General features: G+C 39.5%; 3 protein-coding genes across 3 annotated transcripts; 2 read left to right on the top strand and 1 right to left on the bottom strand.

Annotated features, from left to right (window-relative positions):
- The first annotated feature begins 1945 nt into the window (after positions 1–1945).
- LOC116261123 (F-box protein At4g35930) lies at positions 1946–4522 on the top strand. The gene is made up of 5 exons (XM_031639745.2): positions 1946–2054; positions 3220–3603; positions 3708–3782; positions 3862–3980; positions 4055–4522. The coding sequence occupies exons 2-5, from the start codon at positions 3241–3243 to the stop codon at positions 4299–4301; spliced, it is 804 nt and encodes a 267-aa protein (XP_031495605.1). The 5' UTR covers positions 1946–2054; positions 3220–3240; the 3' UTR covers positions 4302–4522.
- A 952-nt stretch (positions 4523–5474) lies between these two features.
- On the bottom strand, positions 5475–7434 carry LOC116261065 (protein DMP9-like). The gene has a single exon (XM_031639670.2). It carries the CDS (start codon positions 7154–7156, stop codon positions 6509–6511), a length of 648 nt encoding a protein of 215 aa, XP_031495530.1. The 5' UTR covers positions 7157–7434; the 3' UTR covers positions 5475–6508.
- Positions 7435–11561: 4127 nt separating this feature from the next.
- On the top strand, positions 11562–15713 carry LOC116261151 (uncharacterized). The gene is made up of 2 exons (XM_031639781.2): positions 11562–12032; positions 14717–15713. The coding sequence occupies exons 1-2, from the start codon at positions 11703–11705 to the stop codon at positions 15530–15532; spliced, it is 1146 nt and encodes a 381-aa protein (XP_031495641.1). The 5' UTR covers positions 11562–11702; the 3' UTR covers positions 15533–15713.
- The last annotated feature ends 5840 nt before the right edge of the window (positions 15714–21553 follow it).

The following is a 21553-nucleotide window of genomic DNA, read 5'->3' as shown; positions in this document are numbered from 1 at the left end:
AAGTCATAGTTTGCAACTATCTGCAACTATGTCCGACATTTTATTGTTATAGATGAATTGATTTACCGACGTGTAAATCCATATAAAGTTAAGAATCACTGAAGAATCACATTTTTGGTTTTAACCGTTGTTTAAAACTGGAAAATCTGATTCTTCGACAGATTAATTTCATGCAGACAGCTTCACTTTATGGGGCAATAATTTCTTACGTCCCGACTGCCTACCTCTTTGAATAAATTTCTGCCTCATACTAGCTCGAAGAAGATTAAAGAACGAAAAGAAGGGCATTCACAAATTCATTCCAGAACGAATTAATCAGACAGATGAGACAGAAAACAAAATACAGAGTCAGTAGAAAATCATAAAAATGTGCTCTAAAAGATCATGATTGAGCGCACATAGACGGCAAAGGCCAAGTCAATACTTATCCAGAAAAGTGGCATATGCCACCTTACCGCGTCGTCTTCAGAATGCAATACCCAAACTTATCCTGCTTTTCTGGGTAAGTCAGAAAACCAAAGACCCTGAACAACTTATCCCGAGTACAGAGGCAAGACCCTCAATTGTGCACCGGGTGGAATCTCCCAACAAATTCCCACCTCACTGAACAGTTGGGTAAAATCAGAATACCATCATAATCCTTATATGATCTGAAGAAGCATGAGAGACGCGGGGGGGTCGAAAAGGGCATCACCGAATTCCAGAAAAAATCAAGCTAAAAATCGATTATAGAGGAAAACACAAACTGGGTACCTCTTGTTTGGCCGCATATGAATCTGAATCGCATTTCAGACGGGAATTTTCGAGTATTCCATGAACACATTTCAGTTTCTCGGCGACTAAGAGTGCGGGAACCGACCGCAGGTACTTCTCCTACCGTTCTTCTAATCTACGTGCACCATAAATCTTCAGGTACCTGGTTCTGTTCTTGAGGAGGGTGTTCGGTGCAGAGAGATTGAATGGCCTGGTGGCGGAACCAGACTCGACCCGAAAGACGAAGAGTAGAGACGTGGCCAAGCAGGAAAGCAAAAAGCGAGACGGGAAGGACGAGATCAAACTCCCGCCCGTTTCATCCGAATAGCCATTTACTAAGATCCGTCTAACTTATTGCGCATTTACACATAGGGAGTTGAAAACATTATATTTATTGTCCACTCGTGAATGGTTCATGTACAGCCCCTCGAGTGAACTTCACCTAATAAGAGTAATAAATAATGAAATGTTTTCAATGAATCATCCAATGGCTCTATAATGGGCCCACGACTTGTTCTGAGTAAGCTAATGTTTAATACAACATGTAGCAGGAACAATAAATACGTTAATAGTTATACACAATTATGAGGTTTATGAACTTACTCGTGATGTACATTGAAAGCATGCAAGAGTCAGCGATCTGGTAGGTTTTATTATGTTTTGAAAGGAGAGCGTTTGTTTATGTATTTATCGTAAGCCGAAGTCACAAGACCAAACGGATTTGAAGTTTGATCAAATATGGTTCACAAAGCTGGGGATATGTCAAGTTATAATGTACTTTTCTAAAATATACGCTAAATGTATTGTCTTGCTATGAAAAATAACAAAAGATGCGAGTCCCAAAGTCGAAACGGAAGGCGGGAACACCAACAATTTCTTCAGTCCGGGTCCGGACTTGCGTATCTCGGAATCCGATCCAAATTTAGAATGTGGGACCGAAAAGGGAACCGCGTGCCTTCGACCTTTGACCACGGAAAACCCTTGCGCCCGCAAACGATTCTCGACCGTCCGATCTTTCTTTATCACAATTTCCACCGTTCGTCGCTCTCGTTTGACGGGCCCCACACTAACTGACCGCCCCCAGTACGGCTCCAATAATATATTGACACGTAGAGCCAGCTCAGCGTTAGGGTTTCGATGAAAAGTGGTTTTGGCGCGCAAAACTCCCGCACTTTCAAATCCGCCCAAAACCCCCAAATCATAAAATAGAAACTCTCTCTCTCTCTCTCTCTCTCTCTCTCTCGGACTCTCTCGCGCTCTTCAATCTGCAGTCTCTCTATCTCTGTCTCTCTCATCACCAGGTAAGCAGCTTATCCTTCGATATTGATTGGGACAAATTGGTTTTTTACAGTTTAATTTTTGGGCATTTTTTGGTTTAATTTTGTGGGTTTTCTTTATGTTGCCTGCCGTTCTCTCTAGTTGATTGGCGATTAGTTCATGATCTTATGTTTTGTCTATTGAGGCAAGAAAAGCAGGAAATGAGGAGTAATTTGATGGGTTTTTTCTTCGGTTATGAATATTTGAGGAAGCTTCGGTGGTTAATATTAATGAGAGAATCCGATATGCGTTTTCTTTTGGGGATGTTTCATGTATCTCATGTATTTTGAGTTGTTTCCTTCTCTTTATTCTTGTTAGCGGTTACATTTTTCTGTTGTGGGTGTTGGGTTCGTGGGTGGTTGTTGAAGCACGGAAGCGGAGAAGTGAATGGTTGGTGGGGTTCTTGGTCTTGGATGATCATGAGAGTCGTTATTTTGTTTTCGTCTCTTTTCTAGTGGTTGATTTAGCATACCCTTTCTCTGTATTGCATTGTAAATGGAAATGTTGATGCTTAAAATGACTGATGTTTTTGGTTGTTCTGTGGTTTTCATTTCAATGATATTTCTATCTGGCTTGTTAGTGTTTTCTGCATATCATGAATGCAGTCACAATCCATTGTTTGCTCATATAATGCAACTGCTGGAGACACGAAAGTCTGCAAATTAGTGCCCTAAAATCTTTGGGGTTTGTTGGTCTGAAAAGCAAAACAGAGTGCCGTAGGTTCCAGTTTGGTTTCTGATGTTCTAAAAATGGATGTTTACTTCGTTGCTGTTGCCGTGTCATGCAAGTGGGCATGTATGTCGTGTCTGCTCAACGTTTGGATGCGCTAGTTCATCTTCCCCTTTTTTATTTTCTGCCATTGTTTGTGGTCTTTGGTACTTTGAGTTTCGGGGTGTCGAAGCAACTTGTGCCGCAATGATCTGGTTTCTTTGATGAACAGTGGGTAGTTGTCTTGCCTATTGTCGAATCAGTTGAACACGAAATTTTTAGTTTGGTTGAGTATTCTACAATCTGTTCACCAATGTTACATAGTTGTGCGCTGTCTGTCAAATTTTGTTTTTTCTGTTTAACGAAAGTGCTATCTTCTTATGGCGGTTTCTATACCTTCTGTGGGCGTTCAATTTTTGTTGACACTTTTTTCCTTGATAGATTTGTTCGAGTAACAAAGCAATGGGCAAGGCTTCTCCAAAGAATAAGGGATCTTTGCCATTCAAGCAGAAGAGAGCCAAAAATTTGCGTAAGCGGTACCTTAAGCCGGGGGCTCTTGCCCAGATTCGAGATAGCAGAGCCACCTTGAGATCATGTACTGACATTGGCAAGAAAAGAGTTTTGGTCTTGGATTCCAGCAAGGTAGGAAAAGATTTGCTGCTTGGCAGTAGTGCCAGCACTTGTCCTTTGTTGTTGCACAAAGGCATAAATGGCCGTGCACTGGATGTTCGGAGACCACCAAAGTCTCCAGCGACACCAAAAACACCTCGGGTTTGTGATTGGGAATCAGAATCAAGGCTTGAATCTCTTCCCTTGGATCTGTTGGTAAGTTAAGAGCCAATTTGTTGGTGCATTTTTTTCACTATTAGCCTTTTAGGTCACTCTCTTATATGTAAATGGTTGCTAATGTTGAAAACCTGTGTTTCAAGGTGAAAATCATGTGTCAGTTGCATCATGACCAGTTAAGAGCTGTTTTTCACGTCTCCCGAAGGATTAGAGCTGCGGTATTCTGTCTCAGATCTTTGGTGTCCTTCTGCAGCCTATTTGTCGGTTGTTGGTTCTCACTTTTAATGTTTGTACCAGGTTTTATTAGCCAGGCAATTGCACTTCAACTTCACCACCCCTGATAGATCAAGGCAACCAGTCCTCCGCATGAAAACTCCCCCAGCACCTCTCCCTAACGAGCATTTGTTTTTCATGAGGTATGTCTTTTTTTCTTTTATCGCATTAAGGAATTATTTACCCCTTAATTTTTCATTATGTCAAATGTTTCCAGTGTAGGAGATGAAAATGGTATATGGGTTTCACATCCATGTACTCCAAGACCTTCTCGGTTCGGCCATACTTCTCGCTTACTGTTCACAGATATGAGACAAGTAACAGCTTCTCTATTTCAAGAATCCATTAAAAGCAGGAAGCCACCTAGTTTCCCACGGCCACTTTGCAGATCCAAGGGTTCCAGTAAGGTTTCCTTATATGAAGACGAGCTATGCCAGGCTGTTTCTCAGAACAAGCTTTTATAGCTTCCATAAACATGCCGTTTTCTTTCCCGTGCTGCCTCTGTAAATATGTTTTCTTTCATTAGAATGAAAGAAACACAGTTTTGATGTAGTTGGAGATAACTTTGCACTACCTGTCTAGATTTGTCACAATAGTCCCCAAGTGCGGACTTATGTTGTCAGTCCTGCTACTTTAAGAACTTAGCTTTACATATATATAAATGATTTGTATAGTTGTATAGTAATTTGTCGCATGCCTTTCTTGTTACTGTTGGGTGTGCTTATGGAGATGATCTTGAAATAAGCTTTTCTTCTGCATGTGAAGTTCCATCATCTTTTTTTCCAGTGCAATTCTCAATGAAAATGACATAAAAATGTCTCTTTCGCTATTTACCTGAAAGTTGATTCGCTCAATATCACATGAGTCGTGTTGTTTGTACACCTAAATCTAGATGCCAGTTGTCCAACTAAATCTTTAATGGATACCACATGTCGCAGCTTGGGCACTCTGTGCCGTGTCAATTAAACACATCTTTTCCTCGGAATCACTGCTTCAAGTGTTTGGCTTTCGTTGTGAAAGTTGCTGCAATTGTTATCTTTTTGCGTATATTTAAACAGAAAAATTATGAAAATTTTCCTGCTTTTGACACCCAAGCGACGCCTGTTCTGAAAAGAGCATGATCGGTGTTTGCTTTTAAAAACTGTTGTAGGTCGCATGCCTGTCTTCGGCGTGCATGAACTGTTCATTTTGTAATATAGACGCGGGGCTTGTTCCTCTCTCTGAAATTACTAACTCTGGGCTTCTTGCACAAAGCTTATTCTTCGTTTCTATTTTCTTATTTTCAAGAACTATCATTCTGTGTATTATGTTTCATTCGACATTGGAAAACACCCAGTTTCTTTCTGTGAATGCAATGGTTGGAACCGAGTTACGGCAATTTTGTTCATGGAACAAATGGTTAACTAATTTCTCTCAATAACTTGCTTTTGAGAATATCTTTCTGCAATATATTGTGGGAGCTTTTCGAGGCTTATTCTTTCAATGAGCATACAGTTACGCTATTTGGTGACAATGAGGGCATTCTGGTGGATAATTCTGATTGATCTCTTCCTTTCGAGGCCTCCTTGTTTCCAAAGTTGTACAAACGTCCATGTCGTTCACGCGCAATCAAAGTCATCGGTGGAAAGGTAAGTCAGGGAAGTCCTTTTATTTTGATTTACTGAAGGAAATTTGTTGTTCTTTATTTTTTCTAGTTTTGGATTATTTCTTCTGTGGTGCATTCAAGTGCGTACGATGGTAGACAAAACTTGTACATTCTGTTTGTGTCGAATACAATCGAGGAGGCTGACAATATGGAAATGTGGCCCCATCTTTCACATGCAATTATTCATAAACATAAGCGACCATGACACATACACCTTACGCATTTGATGTAGTTAGGTTTCTTCCCATAGTTGGAGTTTGGAAATGGCTGTCTAAATCATAGTTATCATGAAGCAAAATGGATATGGGAACGGCATGTGATGCGGAAGCAAGGAAGCCAGAAATCGTATTGCAGGAACAGCAGACCAGGGGATCATCATATTATTAGCGGGAAACGCTAGGGGGTGCGTGTGAGAAGTGAAAGAAAATGGTTGGGAGCCAGTGCTAGAGCAAATAGAGCGACATAATCAAACATGTACAGGATGCAATAAAGAGCGGTACAAATAAACACTCATAAACTCAACCTTCACCAGAATACTTTGTCTTTAGAGGGATTCATAGCCCTCAGGAGACTCCAAATAAACTCACGGCAAAATCTAAAACAAACGCAAAAATAGTTCATTAGAAAAGAATTTGGCTGTCTTAAGTCAAGAACGTTGAATTAAATAGATATAAACACGCAAAGTCTGTGCTTCTAGAACCAATTTGGGCCAAATTATTTGGGGCATCATTGTATACAGTAAGTCAAGGCAAAGCCATAACCATCATCTTACAATAAATTTGATTCATTTTTTTCTTATGAGATTCATTTGAACATGGAATTTGGCATTGATCAGCAATAAAATTATGGCGTCCGCTCAGAAAATGAGTAAAACTAAATGCATTCTTTTCTCTATTTTTGTGTTCGTGTTGGATCCGAGATGCAATCCAGGTTCCAGTGACACGGAATAAAGATGTGCATTTCTTAAAATGATTAAACCACTCCCAACACATGGAAACTGAAGATCCCGAAATTCCCTGCGTGTCCTCAAGCAGGCATGCAGCCAATGCCATACCTGGTGTTGGGGAACATGAAGAAGAAGGTGCTGCAGACGGCTCCGACGATCACCGGAATTCCCTCCATCAACTCCCTCATCTCCGGCTGGCGGCCGGGAAGAAGGCAGTCGACGACGCGGTGGTCTGAGAAGGCGATGGCGAGGAAGACGGTCACCGACATGATCGCGTGAAGGAAATCGACGAACCCGACTCGGAAACGGTCGTCCTTCGGGACCTCTACCGGAATGCCGCTGCGGAAGAGTGCCAGCCCCGAGGGAGTGACGAACCCGTAGTAAAGCTTGCCGTCGGAACCGCGGAAACTGTCGGTGAAGTGGAAGAGGAAGCAGGAGAAGGAGCAGAGTAAGAGGAGGGAGTGGGTCATGGTGACGGCCACCGGAGTGCAGAGGCCGTCTCTGGAGACGGCAGGCAGGAGCATCTCGAAGGTCAGGAGAGTGCCCGTTGGGAGGAAGTTGGCAAGCATCGACGTGCTCGCGAACGTCTTCTGCATGCGTTTAGCCACCACCTGCTTCTTACGACCCCGGGACTTCGCCGTAACTGGAGCAGGGGAGGCCGTGCACTCTGCCTCCTCTTGGGCCGGGGAATCATAGACGCTCACTGCAATTCCGGACGTTTCATCCATCGTTGGTCGTTCCAGTTGCCGGAAAAGTTCTATGCTGCCTACACTCCTGCACGAGTCCAGGGGATAACCGCTCTTATTTGAACACAAACGGTTTCAAACAACGGAAATTCCTTTCACTTTTTTGGGCCAATCAAAGTTTTTCTTACCAATTTTTTTCAAATCAACTGAGAGAAAAAAATTCTCAACTTTTTCTTATTCACGATCCCCATTTTTCCTGCAACCTTTCCCTCCACTTTTTCAAATCTCTCTCTCTCTCTCTCTCTTTTCATGTACTTGTTTTATATCATGTAGAATTGTTTTATATCATGTAGAAGCAGCCTTCATGATGCAAATCTTAAATAAGTTCTATCGCTTCTTTTCAGTGTATAAGATTTGTGACTTATAATTTGAGAAATTTTAGAGCGCGATTCAATTCTTATTCATACAATCAAGTAAAGTGATAAAAGAGCCGATTTGTAGATCTGAATGCAAGGGATAACACTTACAAACTCAACCTTCACCAGAATAATCCAAGAGAATCAAACAAGAGACATGCTTGATATAAGTCTCTTTGTTCGACTATATATATATATATATATATATATATATATATATATATATATATATATATATATATATATATATATATATATATATATATATATATATATATATATATATATATAGAGAGAGAGAGAGAGAGAGAGAGAGAGAGAGAGAGAAAGAAAAAAAAAAAGAGAGAAAAAGAGAGAGAGAGAACTTGGTTATGTGGCATTGGATATAGGAACCGAAACAGTATGCTGCACAGATTTCGTTTTTGGCTTGGCCTGCATAATTTTCAGGCCGCCAACTTTCGTTTGCCCGGTGGGCTTGTCCTGATCCGGGCACTTGCGGGTCATCGACAGCACAAATTTGGCTGTCCCATTAATGAAAATTTGTCCACTAAAACCGAGTGTTGTCACTTTCTGCATGTAGTTGGTAGAAAGAGTTGTAACTGGGGTCCGACCCTACCCCACCTAGGTCCGGATCCACTCTTGATTTCTTGCATTTTATACCCAAAAGTATATCGTCCGACTTGGATTTGGTTGCTTCAAATCCGACCACGAACCGGTTCGTATTCGTTTGCTGATTCTCACCATAACCGGATTTGGCACAGGTGCGTCGACGAAGGGAGTGTGAAGGAGAAAAGGACGGCCGGCGCGTTTGGCCGTGTGCCGGGAACGTGGAGGCCGAGGGCGAGCCTCATGGCTTCGCATGCTGCCCACACCGCGCCACCAACCACATGTTGCCCACCCAATTGGTCGGCCCCTTGCCGGTTCTTCATGGTGGTTGGCCGTGGCGGAACCGCGCATGTACAGATCGGTGCCCCTAAGAAATCTTAGTTTTTTTGAATTAATGTCCCTCCGTCCATAATTTCTGGTGGTTGATCAGTCCAGTCTCCCTTCTCCGGCGATCAAATGCCCTCTATGGACACCTGAACCAGGCAATCAAACATCCTCTAAGGACACCTGAGTCGGGGATCAAATGGCTACGTATGGTTTTTAAATGTCTGTTTCTTCTCGACTATTACCAAATTCAAAAGAATTTTAGTTTTCGTTTGCTTTTTGTTATCAGAACTCAAACCTTTAAGTTCATGGCAAAGCATTTGTGTCATAGCCAGAGTTCTGATCTGAGGGTGGAAAACCGTGGAGTTATCTCCATGTTGCGAACAGGAAAAGCAAGTCAATAAAATGGTAACATGGACAGTTCCTGTTCAACCACAAGAAAGACATCTTCTGAAGAAATGGTTGCATCAAACTGGTAGATCTTACTTTCTTAAGAATCTTTTCTCTAATTTCCTCTTTTGAAATACCATGTAAGCTTCTCCGCCATTGAATATCAGATGACTTAAAGATCAAATTGCTAAAAGAAAGAAGCTAAAATTGAAGCTGACAGGTCCTCTATCCACCTTAAAAACTCTTAACATTATGGCATTCAAGGATGACAAATTTCATAATGGAGACAAGGGTGGAGATAAAACTTTTTTTGGTCAAGGGGGCCGAACTATATTTTCCAAAAATTTTAAAGGACTAAAATTTTCTTTATAAATTATAGCATGAAAAAATTCTCTTTTTTTTTTCTTTTCAAACTCAAAGCTGCGAAAAAAGAATCTCCTGCGTCGTCATGTTTAAAATTTTATTTTACAGCACAAAGAAGGGCACACTATAGTCATGGGAAACTAACATTGTTAAATTGTTTTGACTAAATATTGATGTTTCTACATCCAAGGCCGTGCTGTTATAACATCTCATAAATGCTTTTGAAAGTGTAAGACTTAACTCATAAATCAAATTTTCCTATGCGGTAGAACAGTTGGCATACATAAGTTCTTACTTTGAAAAAAATAATCAATTTTGAACACACAACGAAAGTAGGTTTCTTCAAAAAAATAAATAATCAAACAAACGTAAAAATGTCGCAGGAGTTGTCTTCGTATACATGTTTTCTTAAATCAAAATTGCAGTGAGGTTCATTTTGATATTAAGAAATAACAGTCTGAGTTTAAAATGAAATTTTGACGGCTTCACTTTTCCGATTTTGACTCATTCCACCGTCGTTATCCTTTTAAGAAAGGCTTCTGCAACTTTCGAGAGTGGTCTTCATATTAACACGTCTATCTCTTCCTCCACCTTCCCCGATTCCCCACTTATTAAAGAAAAAGCAATCATCAATTATTGGTTGCCACTTATTTTATTTCTTCAATCACCAACTTTTTAAATATTTACTTATGGATAAAATTTCATGGTCATATTCTTATAGAGAGAATCTAAATGGATTTATGATACATCTTTCAATATTTAATTTATATGTATGGCTTGCTATTATTTATAGTTCAAAAAAATAATACATCAAAACTTGATATCAACCACAAGAACCGACTTTTAATCACTAATTTAACTCAAATTAAGCTAGAAAGGTTAAGTTTTCCAATTAATAAAAAAAATGTTATTATGAAAATATGAAAGCTGGTAGGGTTATGTTGACTTTGGTACGCTGCTCCATATTGAATTAACATCAATCAATGAAAGCTTCCTTCCTCCTACTCCTACTCCTACTCCTATCCTCTTGGTTCATTTTTGACCGTTGACTCGTGAACAAAATTGCCACTTTAGGACATCTCATTTATCGGGTCTCAAACTAATTCTTAGTAATGTTGTAAATATTGCCATTTCAATGCTGTATCGTGCTATTTTCTGATTTTTTCTTAAAAAATAATGAAAATTACCTTAAAATGATTTTAAAATAAAAAAATAAAAGTTATAAGCCCACATCGGGTTCTCTCTACATGTACCAGTCCACATGTTTCAACATGGAGCAATATTAACAAAGTGATTGCAAATGGACTCGAGCCACAAATTTGGATTGAAGGGACCTTAATCTGATCTAAAACTTTCACGTTTGGAGGAGCATCTAGTAAAATATTTCAAAACAACAATATAAAAATAAGGGTACTTCATGGAGTTAGTATGAGCAATTGCTCACACCAAACCACACCACATATAGCTTTGTAACAGGTGATACGATAGTTTAGTCATTGACCTTAGATTTTAGGTTCTACACATCTGATCTCATCCCTCATGAGATCCAATCTTGAGGCTTTGAAGTAGGCTCAGACGTTGACACAGACATATTCAAATCGAGTATGAATTGTTGTAGGGGCGGAGCCAGAAATTTTTTGTTTTAAGGATTAAATTATAGTTTCAAAATTTTAACAGGAGCTAAAATGAAAATTTCCAATTTTTTTTATATATATTTAAACTGAAACTTTTTAGTTTTTCATATAAATTTTTAAAGTTTTTAAAATTTAAGAGGGGCTCCCCCTGCTCCTGAACTCGCGAGGTTCTTAGTGTTACCCTAGACATTCACTAGCATCAAAGTTTTATGTTACTGAAAGAGCAACAAAATCTCTCTGTCCAAGTGCAATTTCTTGAAGAGAAGAACCCTAATCATGTGTGGCTTGTCTTTCTAATGTTCATGCTTGTCCGACATAGGTTGAAGTTATGTCAATAAATTTTATTTCTTTAAAATTTTATATCAAAGGCAAATCAGCTTTTTTGGTTATTAAATATTGTAAAGTTATCTTGGAAGCCCAGTTGATTTCTTTTCAGAATTCATAATAAAGATACTAACAAGCGAAAAACTAAGATGGTACTGAGTTTTAATCAAGTTAAAGTATTAAGTAAATACTTGTTTAACTACTAAGTTAGACCATATGGGAAAGAAAATTTTTGATTTCTAGAGGATGATGATCATATGCAAATCCGAACCGGATCCAAAGGCACCCAAACAGATCGGGTTCGGGAAAACCGTGGGAGGGGTATTTAAGTAAATCGACGTAGGCTTCTGGGATCCCGGATACTAGTTAAATATTTTAAAATACGATAAGATTTTTGATTTTGTAAATTCGGCTCTAGTCTCTCTCTCTTTCTCATCTCTTCCTCTGCGGACTCTCTCTCTCTCTCTCTCTCTGACCCTTTCCCCCTCCCTGAGTTCCTCTGCGGAGGTCGCCTGGAGAAGCGGGGCGGCCATGGAGAGGCTAATTCGCTCGTCCGCCATCTCGTCCGAGGCGCTAACAAGTCTGCCTTCCGCCTTCTCCTCCTACCGCCTGGCCCCCAGCTCCGCCAGGCTCCGCCTCTCCTCCGGCGCATTTCGCCCTTCCCCTTCCCGGGATCTTCTCCCGCCCCGCCTCCTCACCCACCGGGAATCTTCCGCCTCCTGCAAGAATTCCTCGAAGTTTGCTGTTAAGGCTGGCGGAAGCAGACCTCCTCCCGCAGAATTTAGGCTGGATGCCGCTTGTCGTGATGAACGGGCGCTGGCGGAGGCTCCACGGAGGTTCTCCTTTGACTTCGTAAGAAAGGTATTCAGAGAAAATCTTCCTTATGCGTTATTTCTAAATTTCAGATTAGGAAGAAGCACGTGCGAAAAGTGAAACTTTCTGTTTTTTTTTGGCCGATTTTCTTGTGTGTGTGTGTGTATATATATATATATATATATATATATATATATATATAGTTGTTGGATACGTTTGGTTTTGCTCGATTGAGTTTAGAGAGTAATTGTTTATAATAGTCGCTAATGGTAAATTAAAAAGTCATTCTTGTTTGTAACGAATCGTCAATTTTGAATATATACGGTGGCTTATTAAATTTGATGATTAAGATTTTTTTTTTCGGGAGTTAAAATTACAGTTGAATATTAGCATATTAAATTCCTCAAGTTGGGCATGAGTGGCAGATGTGGGATTGTTCTACTGCGCAATCGTGGATTTCAAGCTTCATCTTTAGGTAAGTTTAACACCTGGAGGGTGGATCAAGTGGTGGAGACATCTCGAAAGCAAAATTTTTATAGTGAGTCAAGAATGGAAACGTGAGCTGCCTGGAAGTCAAATAATTACGGAAACAAACGTTCAGATAATTAGAAGGCATCCTTAAGATTTAAGGGTTGTTGCTTCATTAAGCCAAACAACACTAATTCATTTTGACGTATAAGTCCATTCATTAAGTAGACTGGGCATTGACTACATGTGAATAAACTCGACTAATTGTGTCTTTATTTGTTAAATATCAATATCATAACATGTCAAATCTAAATCTAGAGGTAGTTTGAATAGCTTCGGTCCTACAATCCACTGGAAAACTGTATATCTCAAAATTATTATTCTTTTGCTATTTCTCGTGTTATTAACTGTTGTACATAAAAAGCAGTTGAATAGTCGCTGACATAGAACACAAATATGAATCTTAATCAGCGAAAGCTATACCTTTTTATTTTTATGTGTTTTGAAGAGAAAAAAATTGACTGCAATTATATGTTAGAGACAGTGAGATCATACCATCCTTCATTATCGACTTTCATATGTTATATGTAATATGACTTTTGAGATTGTTCTGTATGTTTGAACCGCTTATGTGATATGCCAACTGAAAGAAGTTTGTTGTCATGATATCTTAGGGAGTCATATGTACAAAATAAGTGTCTTTGAAGGAAAGACCTCACTCCCATTGTTCATAGTTCCATTAAGATCTTGTGCACATGGATTTGTTGAAACCGACTTCCTAGTCATTTGTACCATTGTTGTACCAGTGGATTTGTGGAAAAAGGCTTCTGGGTTAGTTATTGAATTATTGCCATGTTTGTGATCAATTATATGAATTTTCTAGGCCTAACTGAAAAGTGTGATTTGGAATCACTTAGTTTGTTGATCTACCAAAACAGCTATAGATCACAAAAAGTTTCATGCAACAATATGCTCCTCTAGTATAAATTATCCTGTTAGGTTTTATTGAGCAAGCCTTCCCTGCCCTTCTTCATAACACCCAGATGCACATAATTTCAGTTTTTTAATTTTAAGGTCCCAAGTTCGAGAATAAAAAATGGCTATAGAAGGGATGGACAAAACAGAAGCGATATAAAGAAGCATGGGACATGAAGCATTGTCAAAGCATACAAAAAGTGACATAGGAAGTGTAAGGAAAGGGATACTGAAGTGAAGAAAACGGGAGAATGCCAAAAAAAAAAAAAATCAAAATGACATGAAATTTTCTGTACGATTGTAATAGTAAAATATGGCAGCATCATTAGTATTGTTATGCATTATTTGACTGATACAGTGTTTTGGCCAATATGCATCAAGCCTATATTGGGGTATTTTATAATTTTCTATTTAGAAATAGTGAGTGAATAAATATTTTAAAATATTTAACAAGACAAAATATGCTTAAATGTCAACGTCCATATCGACCAGTATCTTTCCAGTTTGTGGTTGATATGGTGCTAGAGTCATGTGATTGATATTGACAATACTGGTGAAATGTCCACATGAACAAAGAAGCATTTTGGAGTTTGCAGCAAATGAAACAAAGTAAAGTAGTTGAGGAACGAAGTAGAAGCAGATGGGAAGCAAAGAAGCGGATTTATGAAAAAGTATTTCAACATGGTGAAACTTAACGTCTGAAATCCTTCTATTCAGCATGCTAGTTTGATATTATTTAAATTAAGGATAATAAATATGATATTGGGAAGCGTTGAAGCAAGTTTTTTGGTAGAGTGAACCTGAAAATTGTTGCTTCTATATCTTGTAGTTTTTACCGAACATGTGATTAATGTGTACTGAATACTTCCAAAGTGCTTTATTAACAAAGCTTGTTTTCAACTTCTTGAGTGCCCTTACCAGTGGTCATTGCCCTGTTCATGTGGAGATGTTTACAAGTTCTGCATGTCTACTTCTAATGGTTGCATCCCTCAACTAAAAATTTTTGACCTTCCTAATGTTTCATCTGTCCAAAACAAGATTTTAGTTGCATATGTAGGAAAGTTTTTCAGATGTTTCATTGTGGCATTAAGACAGTATTAATTGGTGCGGCGCGTCTCTTTCTTGATTTTCCCCTGTTATTTGGTATGTTGAAAGTGTTGTCTGATTGTTTATTTGGGACTTCCTAAGAATTAATGGTCTTCTACATGTTGCAATGTTTGTTCTCTTTTTCTCTATCACTTGTTTGATGCTGAAAATCTCATACATGATACAACTCTATGATGTTTCAGGCCTCAAAAGTGGGAACTGTTGCATTTCTGTCGGCCCTAATTCTGTTCCTGATACAGCCTGGTTTCACACCACCTGCATTTGCAACTATACAAACGGCTACTAAAACAGGAACTTCTGCTGTCGGTACCGTAGTTCGTACTGAGCTACTGAGTAGTGCCTGGACTGGGTTTTTTGCTGGTTGTTTGCACACACTGTCTGGGCCTGATCATCTAGCTGCCTTAGCACCTCTTTCAATTGGAAGAAGTAGGATGGAAAGTGCTGCAGTTGGAGCCCTTTGGGGATGTGGCCATGATGCAGGGCAGATGATATTTGGCTTGTTGTTTTTGTTACTAAAGGATCGGTTGCACATAGAGGTTATTCGTACATGGGGTACTCGGGTGGTTGGTATGACCCTGCTTGTGATTGGTGCCATGGGAATCAGGGAGGCAACCGAGGTCCCTACTCCTTGTGTAGCTCTAGAGAATGGAGAATGCATTGCTGAGGCTATTGAAACTACTGGCGGAAAGAAGAAGATTGGTTTGGCCACATTTGCAACCGGCATTGTGCACGGTTTGCAGCCTGATGCCCTGCTGATGGTGCTGCCTGCTTTGGCTTTGCCATCAAGGTTAGCTGGTGCTGCTTTTCTGGCTATGTTCTTAGTTGGGACTGTGGTCGCAATGGGTAGTTACACTGTTTTCATAGGTTCATGTAGTCAGGCCTTGAAGGACAGGGTGCCTAGGATAACTGAGAAACTCACCTGGGCTTCCTCTCTTGTAGCTATTTCTCTTGGAGTAGCTATCATCGTTAGCCAGTTATTCGGTTTCAGCCTATATTGATCTTCCTTTCCTTGATTAATTTTCTCTCCTTGTTAGTTTAACAATTCAGAGCTGTCATCCAGTGAGCCCTTGTACAACATGAAAAATTCCACGGGTCACTTGTTCCGGTATTGGCTACATCTATCTGTTTAAACTTTGTCGCTTGCAGGAAAAGAATAGAAGCTTATTCGTTTTCTCCTTCTGTCTTGTTTTCCTTTTTCCTTGAACAAAGTTCTTCTCCCTATGTTTCCTTTTATTCTTTGAACGGTGGTCAGCCACTGGGATCGAAGTTGTTTTCGACATCCAAGTGATGATTGAATTAGATGGTCAATACGTTGAACCCTGCTTCAGATAATTTGGCACTGAAAAGCTACGATCTTTCTTTGTTTACGCCACGTTTCTCAAGGCGATGGAGACCTTGCTTCTGACTGTTTGCGACAGTTGCGTGCGTCATCTGTGCTCGAGGCATGGCTCCCCCATTGTCAGGAAGGTCTCAAATTCTGATTTTTTGATGAATTGATATTAAGCAATCCTTCGTTCGAGTCTCCAAGCAACTTGTCTGTTCTGATTGTCTATGTGTGTTTGATTCAACCGCACAGAGTGCTTCGTTACCGGACACTGTGTTCCGTTTCGCTGTTCCACCAAATTGGTAAAATGCCAGAACGCACACAAAAGGGATGTTGTGATCTTCGCGTGCCTTGTCATGTAATAACCTTTACTTTTTTAGATAGTTTTGGGTCTTGGTGAGAACTTTTACTTGATGACCGAAAGTATTTTCTAGCAACAACATTTAGTCTTTCCATCATTTATTGAAAATGAGGAAGATTAGCGATAATTCATACCTTATTTGCAGAGAAAATCAATCATGAAGGTTTATCTTAATGCCAAAGATCTGCTTACAACAGAGTTCCTTCTGCACTAGAAGCAAGATTTCAGACAAATTAATACAAGTCCTGAAAGAAAAAGTCTCAGCAGTGGCGGAGCAGGAAGTTTTTAGCTAAAGGGTATCAAATGGCTTTGGTAGGGCTTTCGGGAAGTTGGCTAGTTAAGGCATTATCTCTAAATTTAAATAAACTAATTGGGTCGCACCAGAAATTGTTAAAAAAAATACGAAAAATCAATTTTGTGAGATTTAATTGTATATTAAATTTTCACGCGATCCTTCTATTACATGATATGGAGCAGGATTTTTTTTTTTCTTTCACGAGAAAGAGCACAGCCTTTTAATTTCACAAGAAAGCTGATGCATTTCTAAGGATAAAACAAAAAAAATCAAAGTGGGGATAAGATTTATTTCCCGTGCGGGCGTTTATTTATCACCATCAAATGGATGCGTCTCTGCATGAACTAATAACCTCCTTCATCGCTTCACGCATCCCGTCCCCCGGCAATCAATTTTTACCTCTTAAACGGTAACAACTGCTTGGATCAGTGAATAAGAACAGAGAACATAGTCTTTTCTTGCCATATGTTTAATTTTCCGATTGCGTGTTCCAAACTGCTGCTACCTGTTGGTGTATTATAGATGCCGTAAGAAAGGACATTTAACACATAATAAACTCTGCAAAAGAGAAGAAAACTTCTTATGATGATAGCGTTTGCCTTCATCCATCTTTAGAAAGGAGTAGAACGATTTCTTTAAGTAATTTCCTGGAGCAAAGTCAGCATTATTCGTCGTTGATATAACACGCTAAACCTGTGGCCCTATCTGTCTGCTCTCTGTCTTATTGTTGCCATGTCTCCAAAATCGTTCGTGCTTCAGAAGTTCCCTTTTCCAGGGGATCCATCATGGTAACATTCTAACACCACTATCCGTTTCCAATTTATCATTCGTCATATCCTGCCCAAGGGGCATAGTATACCTCATCAGAGTGGTGGGCTGGTAGAAATCTGGTCATTAGCTTCATTCTTGTAAGCGTTACTGTGCTGATTCTAATTAATGGATGTCTCACTCCCCACTTGAGTCTCAAGAGAATGAGGGAAAGTGCTTCGGCCTCCTCACTTGCCATGTCCAACTACTCAAGTATTGTTTAATTTGATTGGCAATTAGATTCAGATTTTAATATATTTTAAATATATAAAACCGCAACTGACCTGGATTTTCCTGCAAGCAGACGGAGAGGCGAGGGGTTTCGTCTGCAGCCATGGACAGTCGGAGCTGGAAATCTCATGCACCCTGCTCTAGTTGGCGCCAGTCCATATCTCAGCGCTCGTAGCATCAGATCTCACACACTCAGGGTTGGAGCTAGAAAATTTTTATGAGGTGGGCCGAATTAAAGTTTTTAAATTTTGATTAGAGCTGAAATATATTTTTTCAAATTTTTATATATAACTTTACATGTATTTTTTTTTTTTAAATTAAGATGAGGCTAGGGCCCAAGCAGGCCCTACACCAGCCATGGGTTCAATTAGTTCTGGCGCTTTGTTGGGCAGCGCAAAAGTCACAAATGGTTTGCCAACAACTGCATTTTTTTTGTCCTTATCAATTTTGGTCTTTGTTGTTCTCAAGTCTAATTAACTTGTACTTGCATGCATGGTATCCAGGGTAGAATCAAAAATTTTTCATGAGGAGGGTTGTATTAAAGTTTTCAAATTTTGACAAACCGAAATATCATTTTTCAAAAGTTGTATATAGGACAAGGAGGTTGCTCTGGCCTTGATGGTATCTACCGAACATGGGATTTGGCTATTATCTAAAGCTCGTCTTAGTTGGTGCTAACTCAATCGCATGAAAAAAAGTTAGATTTTGTGCAACTAAATACATTGAAAGTGGTGTCAAAATCCAACAAAAAATAATTCAAATGATCTCAGACTTAAACCGATCCATCTTCAAATTCTCCCCATGAATTTAAGAGAAATGCCAGCATTGCATTCAATTGTTTTGTAACTGGACCTGTGGAATTGGATAGACGTGCAGCGGTCTAATGACATGTAAGAAGACTAATGAAACAGTCATCACATAAACTGATCATATGCAGCACAATTACTTTTTGTTTAATGTTTACTTAGGGAAACTGCTTTTAGCATAAAACCCTCAAAAAGATATCCATGTACCTCCAAGGTTCTTGCTTGCTTCGGTGCATGGGTAGACTTATGGTATATCTGCCAATTGGATAGCACGCATACCACCGTAAGCGGTCTCTAGATGGGTAAAACACTGGAATGCGACAACGATGGTAGAATTTGGACAAGTTGAGACCGTAGCATAACACCTTGCATAACACTAACTATGAATTTGTTATGAAATTGGTGACCCGTTGCAGTTAATCGTCAACAGTCACTAGAAAACTAATACTAGTGAACAATTGCTTGCCGCACTCAAACAGTCACTAGAAAACTCTAATAAAGTTCGAAGCTGAACAAAGGAGTCAATCAATCATCTGAAAATTCATTTCTTGCAGAAAAAGGCTTGACATAAAGCGAACTTGGCACAACAACCACTTCAATTTTATTAATACCAACATTATGATACCAAACAGTTTACATTTAGCGACTCCCCCATAAAGATGATGAACGGAGAGTCATACTGGTTGGAGCAATTGATGTAAGAGTGCCAACTACATGATGCCATCGCACATAGAAGTTGGATTACTTCCATTTTGAACACCAATTACAACTGATTTATTGCTCAATTTATGAGCTAATTAATTGACTGCCACTATCCAAGGAGTGCCTTGAGGTATACGTTGGCACCATATCTATAGAGGAATTGGAGAGTTGTTTACATCTCTTTGAATCACAAGGAAGATATAGGTTTAAGAATTTAATGTTTCGAATTGAAATGTATGAATTAGGTGTTAACTGCTGAATGGCTAGGTATTTAAAATATTTTACCAGTAAAAACATCATATCCTGTTATTAGAAGTACCAAAACTGTCGCTATACACTGTTGCTTATAATGCACTTGTAGCTAAAAACATTTAGCAGCAGGATCTTATCAAGCCATTCGGTGACGCATAATTTCAATTCACACACACAACTGAATAGAGCAACCTGGTAAAAAAGATATATGATTGCATATTTATAGCGTCGACATGCACATTACATCGGTTTGTGATGAGTGTATGTGTGCATGCTATGTGTATTGTGCCTATGCAGGATCATTTATGCACGAACATAAATGTTGTGAGTGGCAAAGCCTAATATATATATATTTTTAAATAATACATCGGCTTAACGTCTGACGCCAATTGCCAAATAAAAGCAAAGAAAATACATACAGGCTCAATAAATGAGGGCAAAAGGCCGAAAACGATTTAATATGAATGGAGAACATGCAGATGTGCGTCCTCAAAGCATGATTAATCGTTTTTATTAAAACGTTGTTATAAAAGTAAAAAAAACAAACCCTTTCCATGAACAGCCATCAGCTACAAATGGAGTCAACTTTGGCTCGTAATCTAAACGAAGCAAGCAGAGGAACCTAAGGGGAAGGAGCGGAAGAAGCAGGGTCATCGGGGATGCTCTCTCCGGTGGGGCGAGATGGAGACAGGTAAGAGAACATTAAGAAGTGAGATGACGGCCGATGATGATGCCGTCGAACTCTGTTTCCCTGAAAGATCTACAGATGAGGTGGCTGCCTACGGTGGATGTCAATGGTCGGTGAACCCACGGTAATACAGATTGCCGACGGCCGTGAAAATGCGAAAACTGAAATGGAACATTCGATAATTCGATGAGAAACCCTTATGGGCATCGATATCTTTTTGTCATTCTTAGGGGCAAAGTCGCCGATTCTAGTTGAATCGGCTGAATCGCTGTGGATTCCAACGATGGTCGTGCAATCGGCATCAGTTGCGAATTGGCAACGGGCCTATTCAATTTGAATCAGCCGATTCAATCCGATTTTAGCAACATTCATTGACCCTGTACCGGTAAAGTGCCGACAAAAAACAGGAAACTTGTAGGAGCAACGAGATGAATCCAGATTATCCAATGATTTGTTGGTGTGGTTCCAATCTCCATCTCACAGTCAGACGATCTTGTTCTAAAAGTAATCAGGTAACTAGAACGGACGTGATTGCATTAAGTACGACGTTCCGGTTAGTCTTACTTGTACCTTTTCTATTGAAGGTGGAAATCAGGCCAGGTCGTGCAGTTCTCCATTCAACAGGACCCTGCTTTTTGTAATTTTTTTTCTCTGTGGTTGAAAATTTGGGGTTGTTCGGACAAAAAAAATACAGATTTATTATACGCTAGAACTCATGTTCCAACCAATCTTTGGGGCAGATTAGTAAAACATTGTTCCTTTCCTGTAAATATATCATTTTTTATCATTAAAGGTTGAGGTCTACCCCTCCGCAGGTGTTTTCCGAAAGATTGGAGCCGGATTGGTGGCGCTCATGTCCGGCGCTTTCTACATCCTTAACATTTAGAAGTGCAGATGATGTTTTCGAGAACCATAAAATGAAAGGGTAAAACTATAATCAACGACCACCAAATGAAGGTCTCAATTCTTCAGATGAACCGCACAGATTGCTTTATTCATCGTCGCAGGAATGGGTTTCTGATCTGAATTGGCAGGACGGATGACTTGGTGACAACTTGAAACACCTTTGAATCGGCCACTGTCTACCATCGGCTTGTCATCTTTAATTTGTGGGTTAATTTCCTCTTCCTTAGTCTGGTTGGACAGGTGTACGAGTGCGAGCACCTCGGATGCTTTTTAACGGAGGATGCATAAGTATTCAGCGTATTTCGTCTTTATACTTAAAAAATGACTTAAACTATTTGGAAAATTGTATTGACACCCTATTTTCCAAAACTACAGTTCATCTGATACGCTACTGTAACGATAATACGTGGATTAATTTATACCTTCTTTCCCGCAAGTTGAAGAAGAAAACTTCTGCTGGAAGCAATGGAAATTTCAAGAAGCTGGCCATGAATTCTTGTTTAAAGATCTAAATTATTATATTATTACGGTCCCCAGCTCCCCGGGGTTCTGCTCCTCTCCCACCGATGCTCTGCTTAGCTTACCGTGCCTCATGTTCCGATATATGGAAGATCATTATTGCAGGTAAAGTTTTAAATTGTTTTGCA

This window comes from Nymphaea colorata, chromosome 9, assembly GCF_008831285.2.
Source record: "Nymphaea colorata isolate Beijing-Zhang1983 chromosome 9, ASM883128v2, whole genome shotgun sequence".
NCBI lineage: Eukaryota > Viridiplantae > Streptophyta > Magnoliopsida > Nymphaeales > Nymphaeaceae > Nymphaea > Nymphaea colorata.
Note: the sequence above shows the minus strand (reverse complement) of the source record. Positions and strands in the feature narration are given on the sequence as shown.